The 24169-nt window shown below is 41.5% G+C and overlaps 1 protein-coding gene across 1 annotated transcript; it reads right to left on the bottom strand.

Moving 5' to 3' along the window:
* LOC149282303 (Krueppel-like factor 8) lies at nt 1-23429 on the bottom strand. Its single transcript, XM_089498365.1, has 6 exons — nt 23403-23429; nt 15060-15573; nt 8936-9049; nt 1516-1609; nt 710-852; nt 1-182 (listed from the first exon to the last, which is right to left on the bottom strand). The coding sequence occupies exons 1-6, from the start codon at nt 23427-23429 to the stop codon at nt 1-3; spliced, it is 1074 nt and encodes a 357-aa protein (XP_089354491.1).
* Between the last annotated feature and the right edge of the window lie 740 nt (nt 23430-24169).

Below are 24169 nucleotides of genomic sequence, written 5' to 3'. Positions count from 1 at the left end.
TCACATCATGATGTGCCTCCGTCGGTGTAGGGCCAGGTGGTCCGAACGCGAGAAGCTGCGGTCGCAGTCCGAACAAAGAAACGGCTTGATCCCAGTGTGTTTCCGAAAATGACGGGTCAGCTCATCCGATCTTGCAAATTTCCATGTGCATCCTTCCCATGTACATTTATACGGCTTCTCCCCTGCAACAGAATGTATATTTGGTGATTAAAAAATTCTTAACCTTGCTTTTGCTTTATAAAAGTGTGTAACTCAACTTGATTGACCTTATTAAATGTGTTTCCACTAGATTTAAAAGTTTTACTTTATTCTCTTGGGTTTGTGAGACTGGTTAATATTTGTAGGCCCATGGTGCACAAACCTGTCTAATACACCATGTAAACTTAATGTGGCACATTTTCATAAATAAACATGATCCAATGCCATTTCACCAATACACAGTAAGCATGGTCAAGCTTTGCAATACACTACTAATGTTGATTGTGGGAAGGTAAGAAAAGAAAAACCCTGCTGTACTGCATTTATATAACAGAATAACTCATGTTCTACAGCACTTGTTTTTGCTATCCAATTCTCTGCTTTTTGTCTTTCCCTCTACCGTAAGATTCAGTGGTTTATGAACTACATCTCTTATAAAGGTTATTTTGTAGTTACAGACTATGGATATCATCATTTATCAATAAGATTTTGGTGTAGTTTCATATGTTACCTGTGTGTATCCTCCTGTGGGCTTTGAGATGAGAGCTCTTTGTATACACCTTGTTGCAGCCATCAAAGTCACACTGATGGACCCTTCGTTTCCTTAGGTCAGGAGAGCTTGCACCACTACGTTGCATTCGTAGAAGTCGTGGCCTAGTCGGAGGCAGATAACATAATTAGACAAGAGATCCATTAACTCGGAATCTACAAAATCAAAACCGTCACAGCAGTGACCCTAATGGCAACTTTTGCAACATTTCTAAAAAGTGATAACGCTGCATGGAAGCCAACACAGCCGACAACTTGATGGTTTTGATTAATGTAGTATCAGGTTCAGATTTTGGGGCAATATCTTCAATAATCAATGACTTTGAACCTAAAAGGCCACATTCTAAAAAAAATGAATGCTCAACTCATTAAGAGATATACAGAAATCCTGGCCTGTTAGGGGCCAACGCCTGGAATGCAGGTCTGGATACATTACAACGTGAAAAACAAACAAACAATCTTCCCAATGCAAGGACACCTTCTGATTTCTGTATTTTTTATGATATTGATGCAATTATCTCACAAACTTAATTTTAAAAGTTACCTTTTTATTATGATGACTCATAGGGACACTAGACATGTAATGTCAGAATATTTCCCAGATTTATCCAGGCACGGATTACGTACTGTCAAAATACAACCTGCTCTAAATCAGTGCGGACACAATGCCCTGCTGTGTAAAATAAACCTGGTTTAGTTGGAATCCTGATCGACTATGGACCTGTTTCATGACTCCCATTATTTCTGCCTCATAAAACCACTTCTTACCCATGTGTTGTGTCCTGTAAGGAGGTGGATGTCTCAACGAGGCTCTCGTCACTATCACTATTTAACTCCACTGGAGAATCTGGCTCTGCCTTCACTAAACAATAAGAAAGAAAGTCATTAAAAGGACATACGTTTTTAAATGCAGCACCTCAGCCCTATTTTCAGGATAAAAACATATTTTGCACGGGCTCTAGTATATTTTACTGCATGAAAATAGTAATATGTTTAGGGTCAGAAAATGAAACGCCTGTCTTATTTAACTCCTCCATCAGCTGCTGAGAGGAGAAGCATAAAATCAGTAAATGTCCTGTAGATGCATTAATTCGACTCCAATATGAATGTTGGTGTCTAGACTACACCTACACTTAAATTTTTTAACGGGTATACCATGTTCCCTCCTAGCCCTATCCATCTTTTGTCGCAAATTCCTGCACCGTATTATTAAAACATCCACAATGCATTGCCGGTATATCCTGAAAATAAAAATCGCAGCTCAGCCTAATGTTATTCAAAAGCATATGACAGAATAAACGAAAAACATTTTCATTATCATTGTTGGGGAGGGTTAAGATTAGGGCTGAAACAACGAATCGATAAAATCGATAATAATCGATAACGGAAATCGTTGTCGACGATTTCCATTATCGATTAATCGAGTGATCGATTCGTTGTTGGAGCACTCGGCTCCTTTTACTTACCTCCGCGAGCGTTCCCCGCTTCCGCTACACGCGCCTTCTTTTAGTTGCGGTTCGCTCTGTGCGAGTGGCTCCGTTCGCACAGAGCGGTTCGCTCTGTGCGAGTGGCTCCGTTCGCACAGAGCGATTCGTGGGGGTGGGGGGGGCAGGCCAGGGTAGGAGACTGAGTGCAGGGCAGGGTGGGGGTGGGAGTGCAGGGCGTGAGTGTGGGGGCAGGGCAGGAGACTGGGTGCAGGGCAGAGTGGGGGTGGGGGTGCAGGGCAGAGTTGGAGACTGGGTGCAGGGCAGAGTGTGAGTGTGGGTGCAGAGCAGAGTGGGTGCAGGGTGTGAGTGTGGGGGCAGGGCAGAATGTGGGGGCAGGGCTGGGTGCAGGGCAGAGTTGGAGACTGGGTGCAGGGGCACAGTGCAAAGTGCCAGGGCTGGGTGCAAAGTGCCAGGGCTGGGTGCAAAGTGCCAGGGCTGGGTGCAAAGTGCTGGGTGCAAAGTGCTGGGTGCAAAGTGCTGGGTGCAAAGTGCCAGGGCTGGGTGCAAAGTGCCAGGGCTGGGTGCAAAGTGCCGGGTGCAAAGTGCCAGGGCTGGGTGCAAAGTGCCAGGGCTGGGTGCAAAGTTCTGGGTGCAAAGTGCCAGGGCTGAGTGCAAAGTGCTGGGTGCAAAGTTCTGGGTGCAAAGTGCCAGGGCTGGGGCAAAGTGCTGGGTGCAAAGTGCCAGGGCTGGGTGCAAAGTGCCGGGTGCAAAGTTTCTTGAACAGTAATAGTCCACCTCTTTTCAGAATGTTTGGGGTTATTTTGTTTCATAAATATTGTGTTTGGGTTTTTGTACTTTGAAAATATTGTTTTTTTATTACATCATAACAAAATAAGAATGTTAATGTAAATTTTAAGTTGTTTTTTAACATCCAGTTCATTAAATTATTTTAAATAAACAAAAAATTTGCATATTGTTTTTTTTATCCGATTAATCGATTAATCGAAAAAATAATCGGCCAACTAATCGATTATTAAAATAATCGTTAGTTGCAGCCCTAGTTAAGATCAAATGCTGAGACTGGTATTTACTCACGGTAATTTATGGACAGCTTCACAAAATCATTAACACATCACATTTAGAGCTTTGGCGCAATTAAAGAAAAAAAGTGTTTCCTACAAAGCTTGCAGCTTCATCAGATTAATGAAAACTGCCCATAGCTTCTCCAGGTCAACACTCAAATCCTCTAGGTCACGGGAGCGGGGTCTTGGCAGGCCCCACTCCCCGCCCATTTCCCATTTAAATAGGGGTGTTTCCCATGTCATCAGCAGGACCACCCACCAATGTCAGTGGGCAGTCCTTGCTGCATCCCGTAAGAGCAGGCTCCGGGTAGCCGTATTGAAGCCATATTGAAAAAGAATGGGTGAAGAATAAAAATATGCCTTCCTGGCATTTCAGATTGCAGTTGTATTAAAAAATAATTCATTCTGATTGTTTGCACTTTATAGAAACATGCATGATAATCTTAATTTATAAAAGCACATTTTAATGGCATACATGTTGGTCTTTACAGAAAAAGATAAAGCAGTGAGACAAAGAGGTGCATTTAATAAGTCTGGAATTTGCACAAGAAAAATATTTCAGCTCACTGACTTCTGAAGCAGAACCCTTGTGAGCTTCACCAGCAACAAGACCAATTTACAATCAGAGTTGGTAGAATTCATTTTAAATCACAAACAAAAACAAACTGGTACAAAAAGGAGAAGAGGGCACTGCTCTTGCAAGGTTATAATCTAGTCAGTTGAGGGGAGAAGTGAAACAGTGGGAGAGGACTGCTAGGATGAGTTGGTCGAGTCAGGATGAGCTGTGGAGGTTGTTGGTCGTTTAGGTGGCTTAGACAGGATGCTGGCTGAGAGTGTTATAAGGAAAGGTTGTATGCTTCCCGAAAGAGATGGGTTTTCAGAAAGCATAATAACTCAAGAATTACCACACATTAAGGGGACAGAGTAGCAAATAAGGGGTTATAAAGCATATCAGGGGGCACAGTGACATATCAAGGGTTGTAAAGCATATCTGGGGCAGTGTTATATCAGGGGTTATATTGCATATCTGGGGGGCAGAGTGGTTTATCTATAAGTATTATGACTTAAGGGGGAGGACCTTAAAACGGCTATTGGCTTTCCAAATGTCTGTTTGTATTTAATCTATGCTGACTAACGGCATAATAGATACCAAAAACAATAAAATAGATGTATTACTGTTCATTGGATAAAACGATGCTTAACCATTCCACTCATGTATTTTCTCTAAAAATATTTTTTTCTTTAAAATAGCACCAAAGCTTAAGCGTGCGGCCTATAATCGGGTGCAGCCTATAATTGAGCCAATACGGTACAGCTCAAGCACTGGCTCAGCAAGTGTTCTGGGAGGTCTAACCAGGCTCTCTGTGTTCATGCACCAAAAGTGCTCCCACAGATTCCTACCGCTGACTGGTGACTTCGGTACAATGATAATAATCTCCCTAACCAAAGTATATAGCTCTTACTTTTGGACAAACCCTTGGGGAAAGGTGGTGATGGAAACAGGCGATCTAGGATAAAATAAATGTCATTTAGAAAGCAAATTACTATTATCTTGTATTTATATAGCACCAACAATTTATGCAGCACTTGCTATAGTCAAAAATAAACCAATACACAAAAGGTAAAAAGGGCCCTGCTCATAAATTTATAATCTAGAGGGGAATAAATTCCATTAAACGATGCGGTAAAACACCGTGCCCCCTCCCTCACCTGTGGTGGAACTGCCCGTTGTCATGGGATCATGTAACCACACAGTCTTAAGGTTTGAAATACCACATAAGGCTGAATTCTTTTTAGAATTGTAGTCGTTTTTATTAAAAGGTCTGTAAACAAACATAAATAAAACAAACAAAAAGAAAAGCCTTGCTCTCTGAGCACTTACTGACAAACAGCAACTAACTATCGTTGGACGGCTTACCCGCTACCAACAAAAAACATTTAGCACAGACCTTTTCGTTTAGGAACCGTTCAGCAGATTTGTTAGGAGAAAATGCAGTCTCACTCACTGCTTGTATGTTTCTCACCTGAATAACTCACAGGGCTCCTTTTTGTAGCAGCCCCCTGCTGCTCATTGGTAACAGGTGAGTAACTCTCTGAGAGAACCAGAACTCCTGGACTGGCTTCATCACCTGCTGCAAGTAAACTGTGGAGTGGAGCACTGGCCCTCCCTTCTCTCCAAATGTTCCACCCCAGGGACCCAAACATAACTACAACATTACCATTATTTTGTTGGTAACAAACCATTCTCCCTGGGGTTATCAAATACACTGCACTGCAGTATTTTCTGAGAAATATATATGTTATCCACCACCATGCCTGGTTCACTGTCACACCGTGTATACGCCCTTTCTGGTCGACTAAAACAGTGGAGACAGGTCTAGGATCCTTCATTGACGTTCTTACCTATACCACTCCTACTATAACATATATATCCATTTTTTCCCCCTCTCCTCTTCCCTCTCTTGTTTCCCTTCACCTTCCTTTCCTCTCTCCCCTTTCCTTCCTCACCCCCCCCCCCCACTGGTCATTAGCTGTTCTACAGTACACAATGTTGCTATAACAGAAATATGCGCCTGATTATGTACTATATGTTTGCTTGGTTATGCTATGCTTGGTCCCCCCCCTTCCCTTTCCATTCCGTATCCCTCATGCTTAAATACTTAATAAATATTGATTTACCCTAAACAATGCAGTAAATGTTAAAGCAAGAACATAAATTTATAGTTAAAATGTAACTTATTTAATTACCATTAACATATGAAAAAGTCTAATACTCACACACTGCATGTATATATATATATAGTCCTGGATCATTTACATCTGACATCACATTAACTAATCCCAGAATTTACTCATCAGCATCACTCTTGTGTCAAGCCTAACGCCTTTCTAAGGCATTTCTATTTGCAGTGGTCCAGATAAACAAACCATAACCAGCTTGGTTCTTCATTCAATGTAATAATTTTTGTCTACAGCAAGCAACCATTTTACCTCTAGAAAACTGAGTAAAAACGTGTTATTAGCGTACTTATTCCAGTTTACCCATTAAAACAATGCTAAATGGGTTTCTATAAAAATATGAAGGGTTTCTGGACCCTAGTTCTGGAGCAGTGGGCTGCATCCCACCATGAAGTAGACAGACCAGCAGAGATTTAAAGAAATAAATATTACTTGTGGCATGTGCCTACAAGAAAGGTTTGTGTCAGCTCCTACCGTCCAATATTATTTTTAGTTTCCTGGTTTATCTTAATCCCTTCTGGCAGCCATGGGGTCAGTGCAGTATGGGTGATGCTTTAGCTGGCAATGCTTCAGCTAGCGCCACACTGCGGCTAACCTTTATGCCTGTCCCATGGGACACTACTGGGGCAGCTGACAGCCAGGAGTCTAATTGTCAGGATTCTTCTTGAAAATTTGGGACAGCTGGAAGCTTTGATACGTATTAAATACATATCTCCCTTTAAAAAACAAAAACATATCCTGTGAAGAAAGATCCGCAAACGTATGTAATGGTTTACGTGCAGTCCCTTTTCCATGAAGCTGCGGTGCTGTAATGCCTAAAGACAGTGTTATGTGAGGCTTTACATAAAAACCAAGAGACATTCATTTTGTATGAGGAATAAATGCCTTGTGTGGTACACAGGGGCACAGTGTGGTTCACAGGATGACATATGGGGCTGTGGGATGTTGCACTAACTTTGCTTCCAAGATTGCCGGGAACAATCCTAGAATTTCATTCTAGGGCCATAAAGATTCTCAGAATTAACAAAACAATATGCAAATCCTGAGTGATAACGTCGCTTCACAGTGTTGGACACGGTTTTGTGTAATTTTTAGTAGGCCATGTGTATGGAAGGGTATGTGCATAAGTGAGGTTGACTGCATATTTACACACAGATTTTTGCAAGAATGGCACTGGCTTCTATGTGTAGCTAAATTGAGAGTGTTTAATGTGGGTATTGTGTCAATAATTCTTAACTATTCATCTGTCTTGGTTTTGTGAGTTGATCTACACTGTCTATTATGTACAGACACATAATTGTCCCCTGGATGAACAATGACATCATGTGAGACATGTACAAGAAATCTGTACACAAATTGCATTCTATGCAAATATTGTTACATGAACTTATTGAGTAGCATTACTGTCTAATTCATGAATATGGTTGTGGCCATCAGATCAGACTTCTGGTTGGTGGTGTCTTTTGCGGTTTTTAATTGATATAACGCATCAATCAAGTGCTAGCGCAACTTTCCAGGACACATTTGTAGTAAGTGTCCCAAGTTAAAGACACAACCTGTAATTGTTGGTTGCAGGAGCGCAACTAGAAACCACAGGGCACCTGATGCAAAGATTGCCTCGGGACAACCCAACATGTCCCACCGTGCCACCAAGTAGCTTATTAGCGCCATCCTTACCCTCAAAGAGCCTGCATGTGCCATCTTTGCCTCCTGCTTGTCAGTGCCTCCAAACAGCTTATCTGCCCCACTACAACATACACTCTGCCATGCATACTGTATGTAATACATACAACACAGGTTTATCAACAACAACAAAAAGTTTAATAAATGTGTGGCAGTAATAGTGGCACCATTTTCGTCAATACTTTGTGCTACCTACCTTTGCCAAGATAACAACTCTGAGTCTCCTTCTCTAATGCCTGATGAGGTTGGAGATCTGAGACCATTCCTTCATACAAAATCTCTCCAGATCCTTCAACTTGCAAGGTTGACACTGGTGGGCTCTCCTCTTCAGTTCACCCCACGTTTTTTATGGGGTTCAAGTCTGGGGACTAACCGTGGTACAACCTTGACCTTGCGGTCAGTAAACCATTTTTGTGTTGATTTTGACACATCAATGTTTTGTCCAACCATGGCCCATTTTAAGCTTAGGTAGTCAGGTTTTCATTTAATATCTGTTGATATTTGATAGAGTCCATGATGCTATGCATCCTAACAAAAAGTCCAGGTCCTCTGGCGGAAAAACAGCCCCAAAAAATTAAAGAGCCACCACCACATTTAACTGTGGGCATGAGGTACTTTTCTATATGGCTACCTCTGTATGTGCGCCAAACTGGTGTTTATTGCCGAAAAGCTCTATTTTGGTTTCATCTGATCCCATTTGAAGTTCCAGTAGTATCTGGCAAACTGAATATGATTGAGTAAGTTTTTGGATTTTTCCTACATTAATTCATAGGGGTGACAATAATTGTGCCACACATATATTTTTTACATTTTTGATAAACTTGTGTTATGCTTGCAATTGTTTGGAATTCAGTGTATTTTGTGTATTTTTTTGAACAACGTTAAACAATAAGACATTTTTTTCACAGCCTTTACACATTCATGCTCACACACACTTATACATACACATCCATGCTCATATACATACAGACATGCATACTCCTCCCTCACTATATTGTACTGAATTGTAAAAAGTAAGGTTTATTAAAACAGAGGAAAAAAATACTTTGTTTCCAAGCGCATTCTGAGAGCAACCACTATCCACATTTTGTTTTTGTGAAAACCTGACCCAGTCTTCACTTAAGGCTTCCACATTACCTGCAGTAACAACCACAACAGGGAGTGATGAAGACGAAGTTATACTAAAAACTATCTACATGCATATTTAACACTGAAATGAAAAGTATTATGCTGCCCCACAGTGGTGCAATTGAGTACCTGCAGTACGTGTTGATAAACCAATGCGGCCAACATCAGGAGACTTGTCCACCCTGGAATCTAAGTCTTCCACTTCAGACACCGGTGACCGTAACATCAAGTTATGGGTCCTCCCTAGACATACAGATAAAAGACTTGAAATACATGTATGTAATAAGGTTTCTTCACAAAAGATGTTGTTTTCACAGAATAGTTACAGCTTTAGTTCACTGAAACCCTGCCAAAAATAGGTGAGCTATACTACATAAATTTATAGCTCAGTGAGGTGACTTTCAATAAATACATTCCAAAACCTAGCTTTCCCAGATATGCTGTTTTAGACTTCACTGCAGATTGCATGGGGTCACTTGCATTAAAAAAATCCATTCTACATTAAAGTAGATAGCCACCAGAGGGAGCTGCCCCCAAGGCAGAAAAATAAAGTACCGTATTTGCTTGATTATAAGACAAGTTTTTTTTCCAGAGCAAATGCCATCGTCATAAATTCGAGGTCATCTTCTGATCAGACCTCAAATAGAGGTCTGACTACAAGACTAAGATCCAGATTCCCCTGCAGCGCTGCAGGGAACCTGGATCTTCCTGTCCGGCAGCTGGTGGAGATCTGTGCGATGCGCGTACACAACCTCCGCTGCTGCCGGCACTTCTGCCAGGGCATCTAAGATGGAGCGCCGGCATCACATGACTTTCTGGTGCTCATTCATAAAAGCCCCGGCATCGCACAGACCTTCACCGGCTGCCACCACTACACACCAAGGAATCTGAAGCACAGGGAGTCTAGGGAAGCACTGGTAAGTCGAGGGAGGGGTATAAGGGCTTTCTGGAGGCAGAGTGGCATATAGGGGGTTAAAAAGGAATATCAGAAAGGTGGCATGGCATATAGGGGGTCAAGAGGCATATCATGTTGGCAGAATGGTATACAGGGAGTATAAGGCATATCTGGTGGCAAAGTGGCATATAGGGGGGTATAAAGCAATTCTAGGGGCAGAGTGGCATAAAAGGGGGTATAAGGCATATCTGGGGGGCAGATGTGCATAACTGGGGGCAGGTTGGCAAATAAAAGAAAATAAAAACAAAAAAAATGCATTTTTCTCAATCATAGTTTTTATTAAATATGAAAAAAAATAGTTTACATGAGAATATTTATTAGTAAAACTTTTTTCTTATAGGGTAGTCTTATATTCAGGCTTTTTTCCTAAATTAATATTCAAATTTTGGGGGGTCGTCTTATAAATCAAGCAAATACGGTAATTAAGGATGAAGCAGTAGAGGGCCAAGCTATAACAGTCTTACATTTTTCCAAAGCAAAACCATACACATTTTCTTTTCACTAAAAATTTAGAACTTTTTTCCAGGGGAAACAGTTCAAAATGATCCCTTCACTACTCCCAGACCCTGGTGAGTACCAAAGAAAAGTACGAACCCTCAGTTAGTAGCTTGTGGGAGGCAGAAGGTGCTTGGTGCTCTCCATAGGTCTGAGAAGCAAAGCATTAAGATATGACATCACACCCCAGTGCTCTGCTTTACGCAGACCTGGAAGGCCACAAGCGTAAGGGAGAGCAGTCAGCAGACACACTACAGGGAATGGAGAAAGAGCCCAGCTTGCTTCTGCCCAATAGTGGCTGTCGTTTTTATTTATACTTACGGAGGCTAATGGAACTAATCAATACCAATGGGCAGTTAACAAAACGGAACAGTTTACTATCTGAAGTTATCATACAGATCCCATAGTACAAATATGATTTTTATAATATTATTTTAAAATAGCATAGACTGTAGTGTAAACACCATCACACGAGTTTATGTAGTGGCAAAATGTACCGCCTATGAAGCAATGGGTGCTTTGCGTAAAAAATAAAACCCAAAGACAAACAAAAAACACCCACACAACCGATTTTGTATTCTGGAGAAAGTGAAACATTCTGCACAGCTGCAGGTCCTTCCTATTCCATGATCTGGCCTTTTATGCAGGCTAACGGGCCAATGGCATAGACAGGTAGCAGCATGGTTCAAACAGAACTGCTACAAGAGAATACATTTAGGCCATAATGACCGTTTTGCAAATGCTTCTAGCCAAAAATGAATGTATGCAATTTATGTCTTTGGCAGCTGTGTCTTAATTGTCTTCTAAATTTCACATTCTATTGGTTCTTCCAGTAGCTGAGTTTTACCATTTTGCACCAGAACTGTTCCTTGAGGACCTCATGCGTTTGTCCTGAATTTGAATAACCCTCTTCAACAAAAGATCTCCGGAACTAAAACGGGTATGCAGAGTACAGTAATTTAAAAGGATATTAAAGAGACAAGATCAAGACATAACTACCGATCTTTTCATTTTAATAGAGCAGGTCTCATTTTCAGCTGCCTAAGAACAGTATTATAAAATTTGCTTTAAGTGGTCACAATCACTGCACTATACATCATCTATATTGACATATAGGTTACGTATGGATATGAAAGTGATCAGCATTTGTGTATAGGGCTATATCTCTAAAAGAAGCAGAACAAAAGATGCAAACTGAACCTGAAGATAGGGCTATCTTTAATGCAGGGAATAAGTGCAGCAGCCTCTTTGGACCTGCCTACAGCCACCATAGTCCTGCAGGTGGCTGTGCACTTGTCCACACGTACAACGTCATATTGCAGCACCCAGTAACAGGTTGGGAGGGGGCACAGGGGAGCTTGTCAGGGCCCCCATTAAAGTCTGCCCGGCCTGAGTCAGTGAGTCATGCCAGTAATAAATACTGTATATTCTGGCGTATAAGACGACCCCCAACTTTTCCAGGTATATAGAGTTTGTGCTATACGCGCAGTATACAACAACCAGCCAATCATGGCAAGCGATGTACCTTACCAGTGATTGGCTGGTCGTGGGAGCGTGAGGTCTGTCATTTCAGACCTCTGCTTTACTGCTCCCTCATCACTACGCGCCGGCAAAATTGATGCCGAGCGCCGGGACATGACGTCATCCCCGCGCTCGGCATCAATAGCCGGCGCGTAGTGATTAGGGAGCACGGAAGTCGATGTCTGAAATGACAGACCTCACGCTCCCACAACTGGATGGAAGAAAGAAGATGAGAAAGGTAAGAGATGGGGAGAATGTCACAAAATAGTTTGGGTATTTTTGTTTTATTGGTTTAAAATTAGTGTTGCAATCCCATCATACCTAATGTAAAAATAATTTGTAAAAAATATGTATACCTTATAGTATGTTCCCTGTAAGTGGAAAAGTATAGAAATTCTATATAAATTAGGTACTTCTGAATTGATAAACTTGGAGGGGATTTACTGTCACTTTACATAATCTTGTGAGGATTCAGAGGGGAAAATAGGAATGAGTGAATGAATGTTTGTGAATGAGGGTGTGTGTGATAGCATGGATGTTTAAGCGTGGGGGTGGGTAGCATGGCATAAGGAGCCTGTAATCATCATGACCAGGTTCTAGCATGTACTGGCAGCCTAGGCATGATAGGAGTTTGATTGCTGTTAGAAAAAATAAATATATATATAAAAATATTGTTGTAGATTTTTTTTGTCCAATTTTGGTGTGTTAACCACACTTTTATTAAAAGGTAGTAACACACCAAAATTGGACAGAAAAATTCAACAACAATATTAATATCAATATATTATGATTAACAACTGCTGCTAAAAATGTGTAATATATAATATATATTAACATTGTTATTTAATTTTTTTGTCCAATTTTGGTGTGGTTATTTTTTTAGAAAGGTGTGTGTGTGTGGGGGGTCATTTTCGGTTTCTGTCCAGATATTTCGTTTCGATGCATCCCTAAATAAAGTAAAATCTAGGGCTGCAACTAACGATTATTTTAATAATCGATTAGTTGGCCGATTAATCGATTAATCGGATAAAAAAATACATTATTTTAAATTGAAGAAAAATTGCAATAAAAAACGTACAATTTACACTTTCATCTCTTTATTGCAATGGCCTCTCTCTATTCACCTTCTTATTTTACTGACATAATAATAAAAGCTACAAGAACCCAAACACAGTGTTTCTCAAACTAGGTTTTAATACAAAGTTATTAGTAAATATTAATTCATATGTTAACTATTTTTCATATTTAATAAAAACTGAGAAAAAAGCCTTGTTTACATTTTTTTTATTTACCAAACTGCCCCCAGTTATGCACATCTGACCCCCAGCTTGCCACTCTGCCCCCATATATGCCTTATACCTCTTATATGCCAGATTCCGCTGTGCCCCTGATATGCCTTATACTCCTTATATGCCAGTGATATGCAACTGAGCCCTCTGATATACCTTTTACCCCCAGATTTGTTTTATGCCCCCCCTGATATGCCTAATATCGATATGCCTTATACCCCCTATATGCCACTGAGCCCCCTGATACCTTTTACCCCCAGATATGTTTATGCCCCCTGATATGCCTATATGCCCTGAAATTCATAATACCCCCCATACACCACTATAACTCACCCATACACCACTCTGGCTCCTCCCCCTCCCATACACCACTGCCTCCTCCCCCTCCCATACTCCACTCTGCCTCCTCCCCCCTCCCATACATGACTTTGGCTCCTCCCCTCCCATACATGACTTTGCCTCCTCTCCCTCCCATATACCACTCTGCCTCCTCCCCCTCCCATACTTCACTCTGCCTCCTCCCCCTCCCATACTTCACTCTGCCTCCTCCCCCTCCCATACTCCACTCTGCCTCCTCCCCCCTCCCATACTCCACTCTGCCTCCTCCCATACACCACTCTGGCTCCTCCCCCTCCCATATACCACTCTGCCTCCTCCCCCCTCCCATACTCCACTCTGCCTCCTCCCATACACCACTCTGGCTCCTCCCTCTCCCATATACCACTCTGCCTCCTCCCCCCCCCATACTCCACTCTGCCTCCTCCCCCCCTCCCATACTCCACTCTGCCTCCTGTGAACCTCTGTTGCTGACAAGACACCAGGGAGCCGGGTAGAGAGGCAGAGTGCCGTATGGGAGGGGGAGGAGGCAGAGTGGTATATGGGAGGGGGAGGAGCCAGAGTGGTGTATGGGAGGAGGCAGAGTGGAGTATGGGAGGGTGGCTCCCATACACCCCTCTGACTCCTCCCCCTCCCATACACCGCTCTGCCTCTCTACCCGGCTCAGTTACTGAAGGCACTTTCACTGCAGCTTCATAGAAGCCTCAGTGTAAGTGAAGGTGAGTAACGGAGTCTGTCTGTGCGATGCAGACCCCCACCGGCTGACAGAGAGGATGATCCTCTGTCAGCCGGTGGGGGTCTGCATCGCACAGACAGACTCCGTTACTCACCTTCACTTACACTGAGGCTTCTATGAAGCTGCAGGGAAAGTGCCTGTCAGTAATGGAGCCGGGTAGAGAGGCAGAGTGATGTATGGGAGGGGGGAGGAGGCAGATGGGAGGGGGGAGAGAGACGGAAGTGAGAGACCGGCCGACAGTGAGGGGAATCCAGGTCCCCTGCAGCGTTGCGGGGGATCTGGATTCTAGTATTATAATCCGATCTCTGTTTGAGGTCGGATTATATAAGGAGAGGAGTTTTTCAGAGCATTTGCTCTGAAAAAAACCTCTTTTTTTAATCGATAAAAATCTATTCGATTAATCGATAATGAAAATCGTTGACAACGATTTTCATTATCGATTATTATCGATTTTATCAATTAGTTGTTTCAGCCCTAGTAAAATCCAGGAAGCACATTGAGAAGTCTATCCTTTACTTACCTTTCTATAATTGTTAACCACAAAGTGGTGGAACACATATAATACACAGAAGACGCCTACCAGACCACCAGCACATCACTAACTGGATTATAGCTCAGAAATTGGCATTTTGGCTGAAAAAAAGTCTTGCTTAATTAAAGTCCAAATTAAACGTTTTATACAATACAAATCTGTAATTGCATAATTGCACACAATTTGAGATTCATTGCTCTTTTACAACATACACTACATAATAAATATTTTTCTCCAACGAGCTGCATCGAGTTTTTGTACTGTATTATTGATAGAAACATTCGTTTCTATAGATACTAGAGGGCAACATCCAACATATGTATAGATATCAAGAAATCAATGACAACACATGCACCTTGGCGCACAACCAATTGCTAGAGCATTCTTACCTGTTGTCTTTCCATCCGCTCCTATCAATGGTACAGTGATGGATGCCGTTACTCCATCTGTGGGCAATGCTGTATATACCACAGGCAACGACTGCACCACTACAGGTATGGTCTGTAGGCTGCCCATTTTGCTGGGAAGATTCACAGAAGGAATGGTATGAATGACATGTAGTATCTGTTGTCCACCGCTGCCCTGCGTTGAGGCCAAAATAGAACCAGGAGACAATACTGCAGGGACAGCCGAACCTAAGCCAGAAAGTGAAACGACTGAAGGGGATGCGGAGAAAGAGGACCCCAGGACCAGAGGAGAGGAAGAAGGTGGGGTGATGGACTGACGAAGTGAAGTCTTGGGCTTGTTTAGAGAGAGGTCCACTGGTTCTGCCTGTGGGAGACTGCTGTCACTGTCCAAAAGTTGCTCAGGTGGCTCCATCTTGATGTCATTAAGGAGAGCAGGAGTTGGTGACTCGGTGGCCGATTTGCAATGGGATGACATCATTGGGGAGGAGTTGTAAGTCTGAAAAGAAAATACTAGTTACTAGAGTCGTATCTAAAACTGCCATAAGTCGGGTTATTTGTATACTACCGTAACACAACTATCCTTTACACACCTACAGATGCAAATGTTGCCAACAAATGGATAGGATTTCCCCCATACAGAAACATAAAAACATAGAAATTAACATCAGACAAGAACCATTCCTCTGATATCCTACGCATTTTTACATTTTTCAATGTATTAACCTTTACCACTTAACCTGTTCCACTTATCTATCACACTTATCTATCAGTGTAGTAAAAACATACAGATTTGTACAGATCAAACTCACTATATATTATTAACCTATTTTCAGAATTGATTCATTTTTAAATATCTGCCTTTATATTATGCAGAGCCATACAGCAAAAAAAATATTTTTCATAGCAACAGATACACAGATTAACAGCAATCCGGCACAAACAGGTAGATTACAGGGAACAATTATTTAGAATTGACATTTTTAACACAGATGTGAGAAGCCTTTATAATTAAAGCGCTGCAGAATGTATAAAATGTCAGTTTTTGAGAAGCAGCAGTATGTTTTTTATTCTGTTACTGCTTAGGGATCTGGGGAGAGCTGACATCAGGCACACCCAGGGTGGGTCGTTTTTTTTTAAATGGATAGGGAACGCCTGCTGCTCACACACCCTTCTCCTCCTCCCTGAACTCACCCCCATGGGATGGGGGTGGGGTGTGTACTCTGCCATTGGGTGAACTTACATCACCCTGATGGGGGTGGGGGTGCGAATGAGTGTTTCTGGCCCCCACCACCTACATGCTAACAAACTTTTCCTAATGATTGTATTCATTTGCATAATAAAGCTCCTGAGCACCAAGAGTGTTCCCTGTGTGTACCAGAAGAGAGCAAAACATCACAGTTCATCTTGTGATACTGTGTTTAACGACACTGATAAACGTATTTCACAGGCATATTCTGCTCCTCTTGAAAGTCTTTGTTTGCAAAAATAAATATCTGCCCCTTCTCTACATTTATCAGCATCTAAGTCTTCTCCCGGTATGCTCTTCCATGTATGTACCACCCTAAAGCCCCATTCTCTATTTTTGAACCACGGTCAACCGTCTACATTTAGAGCATGACCCTCTGATGTTAAATCCTTAACCCCTTAAGGACCGGGCTCGTTTTTTCTTTTTGTACCCTGTGGGACCGAGGCTGTTTTAATACTTTTGTGGTGCTTGTGTTCAGCTGTAATTTTCTCCTCACCCATTTAGTGTACCCACATAAGTTATATATTGTTTTTTTCAGGACAAGATGGGCTTTCTTCAGATACTTCATTATTTTGATCGTATCATCTAATTTACTATAAAAAAAAATAAACATGGTGAAAAATTGAAAAAAAACAAATTTTATGACTTTTATTTGAAAAATCTTTTACTCACCTAAAAAAGCAAGTAAAAAAACTAGCTAAATAGATTCTACTACTTGTCCTGAGTTTAGAAATACCCAATGTTTTTTATAAGTTATAGGGCAATAAGTACAAGTAGCGTTTTATGATTTCCAAACCTTTTTTAACAAATCTGGTCAGTCTGCCTCCATCTCCTCTTTGGAACATCTTTGAAGCCGGTTAACTCAATTTAACCCATTCAAACCATATATTTTTGAAAACTAGACACCCCAGGGTATTTCAAATGCTGTTATCTTAACCCTTTCCATGCAACAATTATACAACCACACTTTGTCAAACTTTGTAATAGTAATTTTTTTTTTTCTTCTTCACACAAATTGTACTTTAGTTATAGATATACAGGTTCTGGTATATGTCACTGTCAAACAACCCCCCAATATGTGTTCAGGAACATCTCCTGAGTACAGCGATACCCCACATGCATGGGTTTGTTAGATTGTTTGGCTGGTAAAGGGCTACTTTTGAGGCAACACAGACTTTTAGCATCTGGTCATTCTGCCTCCATCTCCTCTTTGGAATATCTTTGAATCTGGTTAACTCAATTTAACCCCGTCAAACTATATATTTTTGAAAACTAGACACCCCAGGGTATTCCAAATGCTGTTATTTTAACCCTTTCCATGCACCAATTATACAACTACACTTTGTCAAACTTTGTAATAGTAATTTGTTTTTGTTTTTTTTCACACAAATTGTACTTTAGTTATAGATATACAGGTTCTGGTATAGGTCACTGTCAAACAAGACCCCAATGTGTGTTCAGGAACATCTCCTGAGTGCAGTGATACCCGACATGCATGGGTTTGTCGTGTTGTTTGAGATTTAAAATGCCACATTTGGGAAGTGCGCTTTTTTCCCCATTTTGGTCAGTCTGTAGCTATGCCCTATCTTTGAGCTCGGCCACTCCAATTTACCCCATCAGCCATTTTTTTTTTATATTAGACACCCCTTGGGTATTTGAAGTGCTTTTATTTTAACTCTTTGTTGAGATTTTTGACAAATTTTAGCACTTGCTCAAAATAATAAACTTTATTTTTTTATTTTATTTTTTTTAATACTTTTTTTTATATTTTTTTTTTTACACATTTTGCTGGTACTGGATGGTTCATCTAGTGACCATCTAGCAAACTCTTTCATCTTTATTGTTTTTTTTCCCGGGCCGCCGGCATCTTGCTGATGGCGAAGATCACCAGCAGCTGTGGCTGTGACTGCTCTCCGGAGCGGTCACAGCCCATCCAGAGGTAAGTGTTTGGTGTCACTGGATGCCTCCTGATCGCCTCCTAAACGCTTTTAAAGCGGGCGTCCGCCACCATACAATGTGTGGCGGCTGTTGACGCCCCGGGGAGGGGCCAGACATGGCCCCTGATGCCGATCTTGGCCTTGCTGAATGCCTCGACATCGAGGCATTACAGTAACGCCGTTTAAGCGAAGAAAGTGATCGTTGATCACTTTCTAAGCTTGTTTAATTTTTTGACGGTTCAGGACCGTCAAAGGTCATTACGTGACCGTTTTTCCATGACGGTCCTGAACCGGCAAAGGTCGTTAAGGGGTTAATAAATATAATTCTGTTCAAACATCCATTTTATGGCACGGTGACCTCATAATATACCGTGGATGTTGCAGTCAAAAGTGCTAAATTTGGAGTTGTTGTGGCAAAAAAGTTGGAAATAAATGACCATATGACATATACAAAGTGCATGTTGTTTAAACTAAAAGATCTTCCTTAATAAAAGGTTTGCCACACAAAGCAACGAGTGCCCAAAAAAAATCAGCGGAAAAAGAAAATAATATTTGAAGTCTAATAGTGTTTCCTGTGTTATGTTCAAAGTTACATAATAAAAAATATACAGAGCTACAGCTTCTCACCACCTATGTGGAGTCAGGAGTCTTATAATAATTTATTTCTGTTTCACTTAATTTGGTTACCATTTTTATTTTATTTTACCTTCACGAGAAACTTTATCTCTCCGCCTTGTCATTGTGACCTGACTGTGTGCTGATCACACGTGGGGTCTGCAGCCCTGTTTTGTGGATTGCATCTTGTGTGATTAGTTACAGGAGGGGTCAGAGACCCCAGCAGAGACCCTGTAACATCAGCAAATGCCCAAACTTCCATTTGCCCTTATAAAAAGTGTCAGTGTAACCTTATGGTGTATCTGTCACCGTCGCCCTGAGCAGCAGACAGGGAAAAGACCAGGCCGTCTGATGACGGCCCAATTTCCTGTAAATCAGACTCACCGCATTAGCACTGGAACGGAGGATATTATTATTGTTTTATATGGCACCATCATATTCTGCAGCACTGTACAATGGGTAAACATGACAAAGTAGCAAATAATATAATTCCACCTACAGAAACAAAAGCTTGCAACCTAGAAACGTACACTGCGGTCCTCAGCCACAAAGGACCACTCTTCTCAGGATGCCGTTAAATCAGAGAGATTTCTTAAGTCAGGTTACAGAACTATAAAAGAAACTGAATTCAGGGATTTGTAAATAAAACACCAATATATTTGCACACGACCTGATAGAACTGCCTGCAGTCAGCTGATATACTACATGTATAATTAATATAACGCATATAATATATAATGCACCTAAATCAGTGATTAGAGCTTTAAGACGGGCCAACAGAACATACCCCCATAGCGTTTGCTCTATTGAATATCACAAGCGTTATTTTACACACACACCCCCGAGACTCACACACTTACCCAAAAAAACTGTGCCTAGCAACAGTTTAAGAAAGGGAAGCAATGCTGTGTGGGAGGCTGGTATGCAACATATTTGTAGACACGGTGAGTGTCTCTGATGTAGTCTTTTTCTGCATCTCATATTTCATGCTAATTATTCATACGTTTGGAACCCATTTCTGCAGCTGTTACAATTGTTTGTGTTGTAATCAATAAATCACACAGTAACAATCCAAAATAGCATAACATACAGTGCTATATAGAGAGAGCTGGGGAAGTATAGGAGAGAGGGTTACGGGAGCATGAGCAATATATTTATAAGAACCCAATATCAGACATGGCATCCACAAGGTGGGACCAAAGAAAAAGGTGTCAGAGGAGCAGAGCAGTGGGAGAGGATAATGAGCAGGGGTTTTGCCCACATCTTCTTCAGGCATCAGTGAAGCAATCAGTATTTCATTCAGCTCAAGGATGGGTGTTTCACTTAGAAACAAGTCTTGTTTATTTTAGCCATGGGTGGTACCCAACTCCTGGCAGGCATCGCTGCTGGGACCAGTGTGCATGCACAGCCATTGGGGACATTTGTACACTCCCAATCTGAAATCTTGACTACATAAAACGGCTGACGACGGTGGTAACCTAGCCATTTCTATTTAACTGTCTAGATGAAAAGTATACATCAATCAATAGTGAGGGAAATGAGCGAGTTATGCGGCGAAAGAATGAAGGAACAGTTCTAGAGTAGGAAACAGTAAGAAGAGGTACTGACTGGAGTGGGGAGAAGACGAAAACACAGGAGGGTTAATGCAAGGAAGTAGTGAAAGTATTAGAATTGGTGTCCATAATCATTCATCTATAAAGTGTCAGATGCTATTGACTACGTATGTACTTACACAGTATGTTTCAGTACATTCTTAAAATATTAACATGTCATGTTAGGAGATGAATATGGTCATTGCCACAAAATGGGCAAAGTTAGCGATAATTTAAAGTCAAAGGGGATTAGTATCATATAAGAGTATTCTGCAAGGTCAGTGTCATGATTACAAATGTTAGTCCCAATTTCACATCGGTATAAGTAAGGATACCCTTAGCACGCTAGGTTCAGACAAAGAGAGAGCAAACTGCATGGACCAATTAGCTATTCTCTGTGACCATCAAGAAGGACAGATTAGATGGGCTGAATTGTTCTTATCTGCTGTCAAATTCTAGGTTTCTATGAAATGGTTAATAGACATCTGTACCTAATAAAGGAGACTGAATGAATGGGGCTCTCTCCCTCCCTCCTATTCACCCCCTCCCTAGCATCCTGCTCTCCTCCCCCTCCATGTCTCTGCAGGGGATCAGGGTGGGGATTTGGCAGGGAGTTTGGGGGGAGGGAGACAGACAGGCAGTACCCCTTTTATGATGGAAGAATAAACATAGTAAGAAGGGGGGGAAATGATTATAGAGATAATAAGAAACACTAAGACATGAAAATAAAATGGATGTGGCAAACAAATCTATTAATTCATCCAAGCCTGAGCAACTTTCTGCATTTTAGTAATGTCTTCCATAGACACACCAACCGCTTCTCCTACACACTAACACACACACACACGTAAACACACACATATACCGTAAACACACACAGTCACCCCCACATACAATATGTAGGGCTGCTCAAGCAGTCTCACCCATTTGTGCATATCAGTAACAGATTCCCACAACATGCCTCCATACACACCATTACAGTGTATAATGCATTGTACACAATTACATTATCGGTGCTCAGTGTACTATATTGGTGTCACTGTTCAATATGTCATATGATAACAAATTAATGTTTGTTATTACCATGGGGTATTATCCTAGTTCCTAATGGTTTTTTTTTTACCCCGTACCATCTAGAATAAACATATCTGGCCTGTTTCAATGTCACCTCTGTTTTCCAAACACTGCAAGAACTATGCTGTACTGCAGCACTATCCAACAAGATGCGACTGGCCAAATACAGAGCCGGTGTGGGATTCTAAATTCAGCCTGGCATGATCACTGCTGTCCCAAGCTGGTTGAAGCATTTATGCTAGCAGAGGAAGAACCTTAAATGTGATATAACACAGCCTAGGTTTCCAGGCATGACTGTGCCATTCTTCATGCAGTGCTGAGTCTGGTGAACCCAATACCAACCCATGGGATACCCAAACATCTGTTTCTTTCTCAATGACACTCTGCATATGGCCATCCACCCTGTCACACTAAGGCCTTTAAGGGAACCCACCCTATAGCTCTACCAGTTCCACCTATAGCTGGAATGTTCAAATTGGATTATTTTCTGGGTGTGTCCATGTCTCCCTCCCATCCCAAACTTTCATACAGGAAGTCACATGTATGTGTGTATGCAAATATATATATATATATATATATATATACACACACACACACACACATACATCTGGTCAGATATATATAAAATCATACTAAGTAGTAGGCTGCATGCCCCACTGTTGTTCCGATGAGGGTTACTAGAAGGTTAGTGCTGGGGTGGGGCAGTACAGGGTGTGTCATCAACAAAGCATTTCATCCTGCTCTGCTCTCACTTGCAGCATTAACCCTTTCAGTGCATACTTTATCACAGCAGAAACTGTACATTATATAATGATTATAGGCGTTTGTCATTTATTCTACTGGTTTATACATTGCAATGTTTACAATGCCAGCATTGCCTATATCGGATGTTTAGATTACCTGAGGAGTTCGTTTTAATCACAGCCTACAAGCAGTAACTCATCAGACAACAGTCCATAAAACAAACCCTTCAGTACAATTGTAGACATTTTCTGGTAACTCGTGGTTTCCATTTCAGATGGCAGCACCTTGTTCTAACTGCAGGTCCCTAGATTCCAAAAACCTACAGTAATATAGGTGATACTGAGGTGCTAAGTGCCAGAAACGCAAGGGTTACAGCAGGAAGGTGACAAGGTGACAGTGTCCAGGGGACAGGAATGTCTCCACCCCAGGAGCCGCCCCATCCTCCGTCTCCCTATCCAGTGTCACAGCTGTGACCTCCCCTCCTCCTCATCACCTAGTGTGTGACACTGCAGCTTAAAGGGACCGCACCTACTTACACTGCAGATCTGCGGTACTCTATATATAGCCATGGGGGAGGGTATACGTGAAACTGTGTTAATCGCACATACGTAGAACAGGCATATATTCACACATACAAAAAACCCCATATACTGACAAAGGCAACCCGCTGACAATTTTATTAACCTAGATGCAGTTCAACGGGAGACCCTGGGCCCTCCCTGATGTCCCATTTAGGTCACAGTAATGAGGGAGCTGGGGGCGGAGTGTCTGTGTATTCAGGAAGTGAAATGTGCTGCGCTGCAGACGCTCGGCAGAAGCCTTACAAAGATACGGGGGGGGATTGCATTCTATGCCTCCGAAATGCTAATAGATGAAGGCATGAAGAAGTTGGGCAGTAATGTTTTAGGGAAATACCCATGTTTAAGTGTGGCTAGAAACCTCACCTGAGTAAGATTATGACATCACACTATAGAAAGAAAAATCAGGCAGCAGTTAGGTGAAGATATAGAGAAATGGGTATTGAAAAGCTAATAAATGTCCCTAAAGATTGCAAGGACACCTTAGCAGCCTGTTAGTATCTATAATGTTCAGCATACGAGTCTCCTTACGTACTTACCTGTACCAGATATTCACAGATGTCCATAAATGTCTGGCGCCTCTGGAATTAGCATCGCTTGGTCACAATATGTATGATATTATTAAAAATGTATACAGAATGATGCCCTTTTCTTTTTATACACACACTATATATATATATATATATATATATATATACACACACACACACACACATATACGTATATATATTCGTCTGCCAATGCATAGAAAATATACCAGCGATTTCCCCATGGTTTTAGTCGGGATTACCCCTCATCATTTTTATGCCAGCTCCATCCAATACAGTCAGAGCAGACGGTCAAAGGCTAGTTTCATATGAGAACAGCACAATACTAAACATGGTGTATCCTAAATGGATTGTTACTATGTCAATCGTGCCATCTTCTACCCCTCTTATACAATAAGCAGTAATGCATCTGTATCAACAATAAATCCCCACGATCTTAAATCAAAATGATGCAAGAACTAGCATTGTTTGATAGTTTCCCTCTTTGAAGTAGGACAGATGTATGGTCACCTCTTACTAGGGCCTGTATCGTAAATGGTTATTGCTGGGCTGCATCATTACCATTTATAAGAAACTGATTGAGTACATAATGTTTAGTGTCGTGTGCAAATGGCCCTTTTTATATTAAACAAAAAATAGAAAAATCACCAAGTACTTGAGCCTGACATATAGATCAGGACTGGACCATATGTGCCACTAACTGTTACTCAACTAAACCTTTTGGCTTGCTGACAATCATTAGAGGTAGCTCTACAGCA

The sequence above is a fragment of the Sceloporus occidentalis genome, unplaced genomic scaffold (assembly GCF_023333645.1).
Source record: "Sceloporus occidentalis isolate IW3139 unplaced genomic scaffold, rSceOcc1.0.p SCAF_119, whole genome shotgun sequence".
Classification (NCBI taxonomy): domain Eukaryota; kingdom Metazoa; phylum Chordata; class Lepidosauria; order Squamata; family Phrynosomatidae; genus Sceloporus; species Sceloporus occidentalis.
Note: the sequence above shows the minus strand (reverse complement) of the source record. Positions and strands in the feature narration are given on the sequence as shown.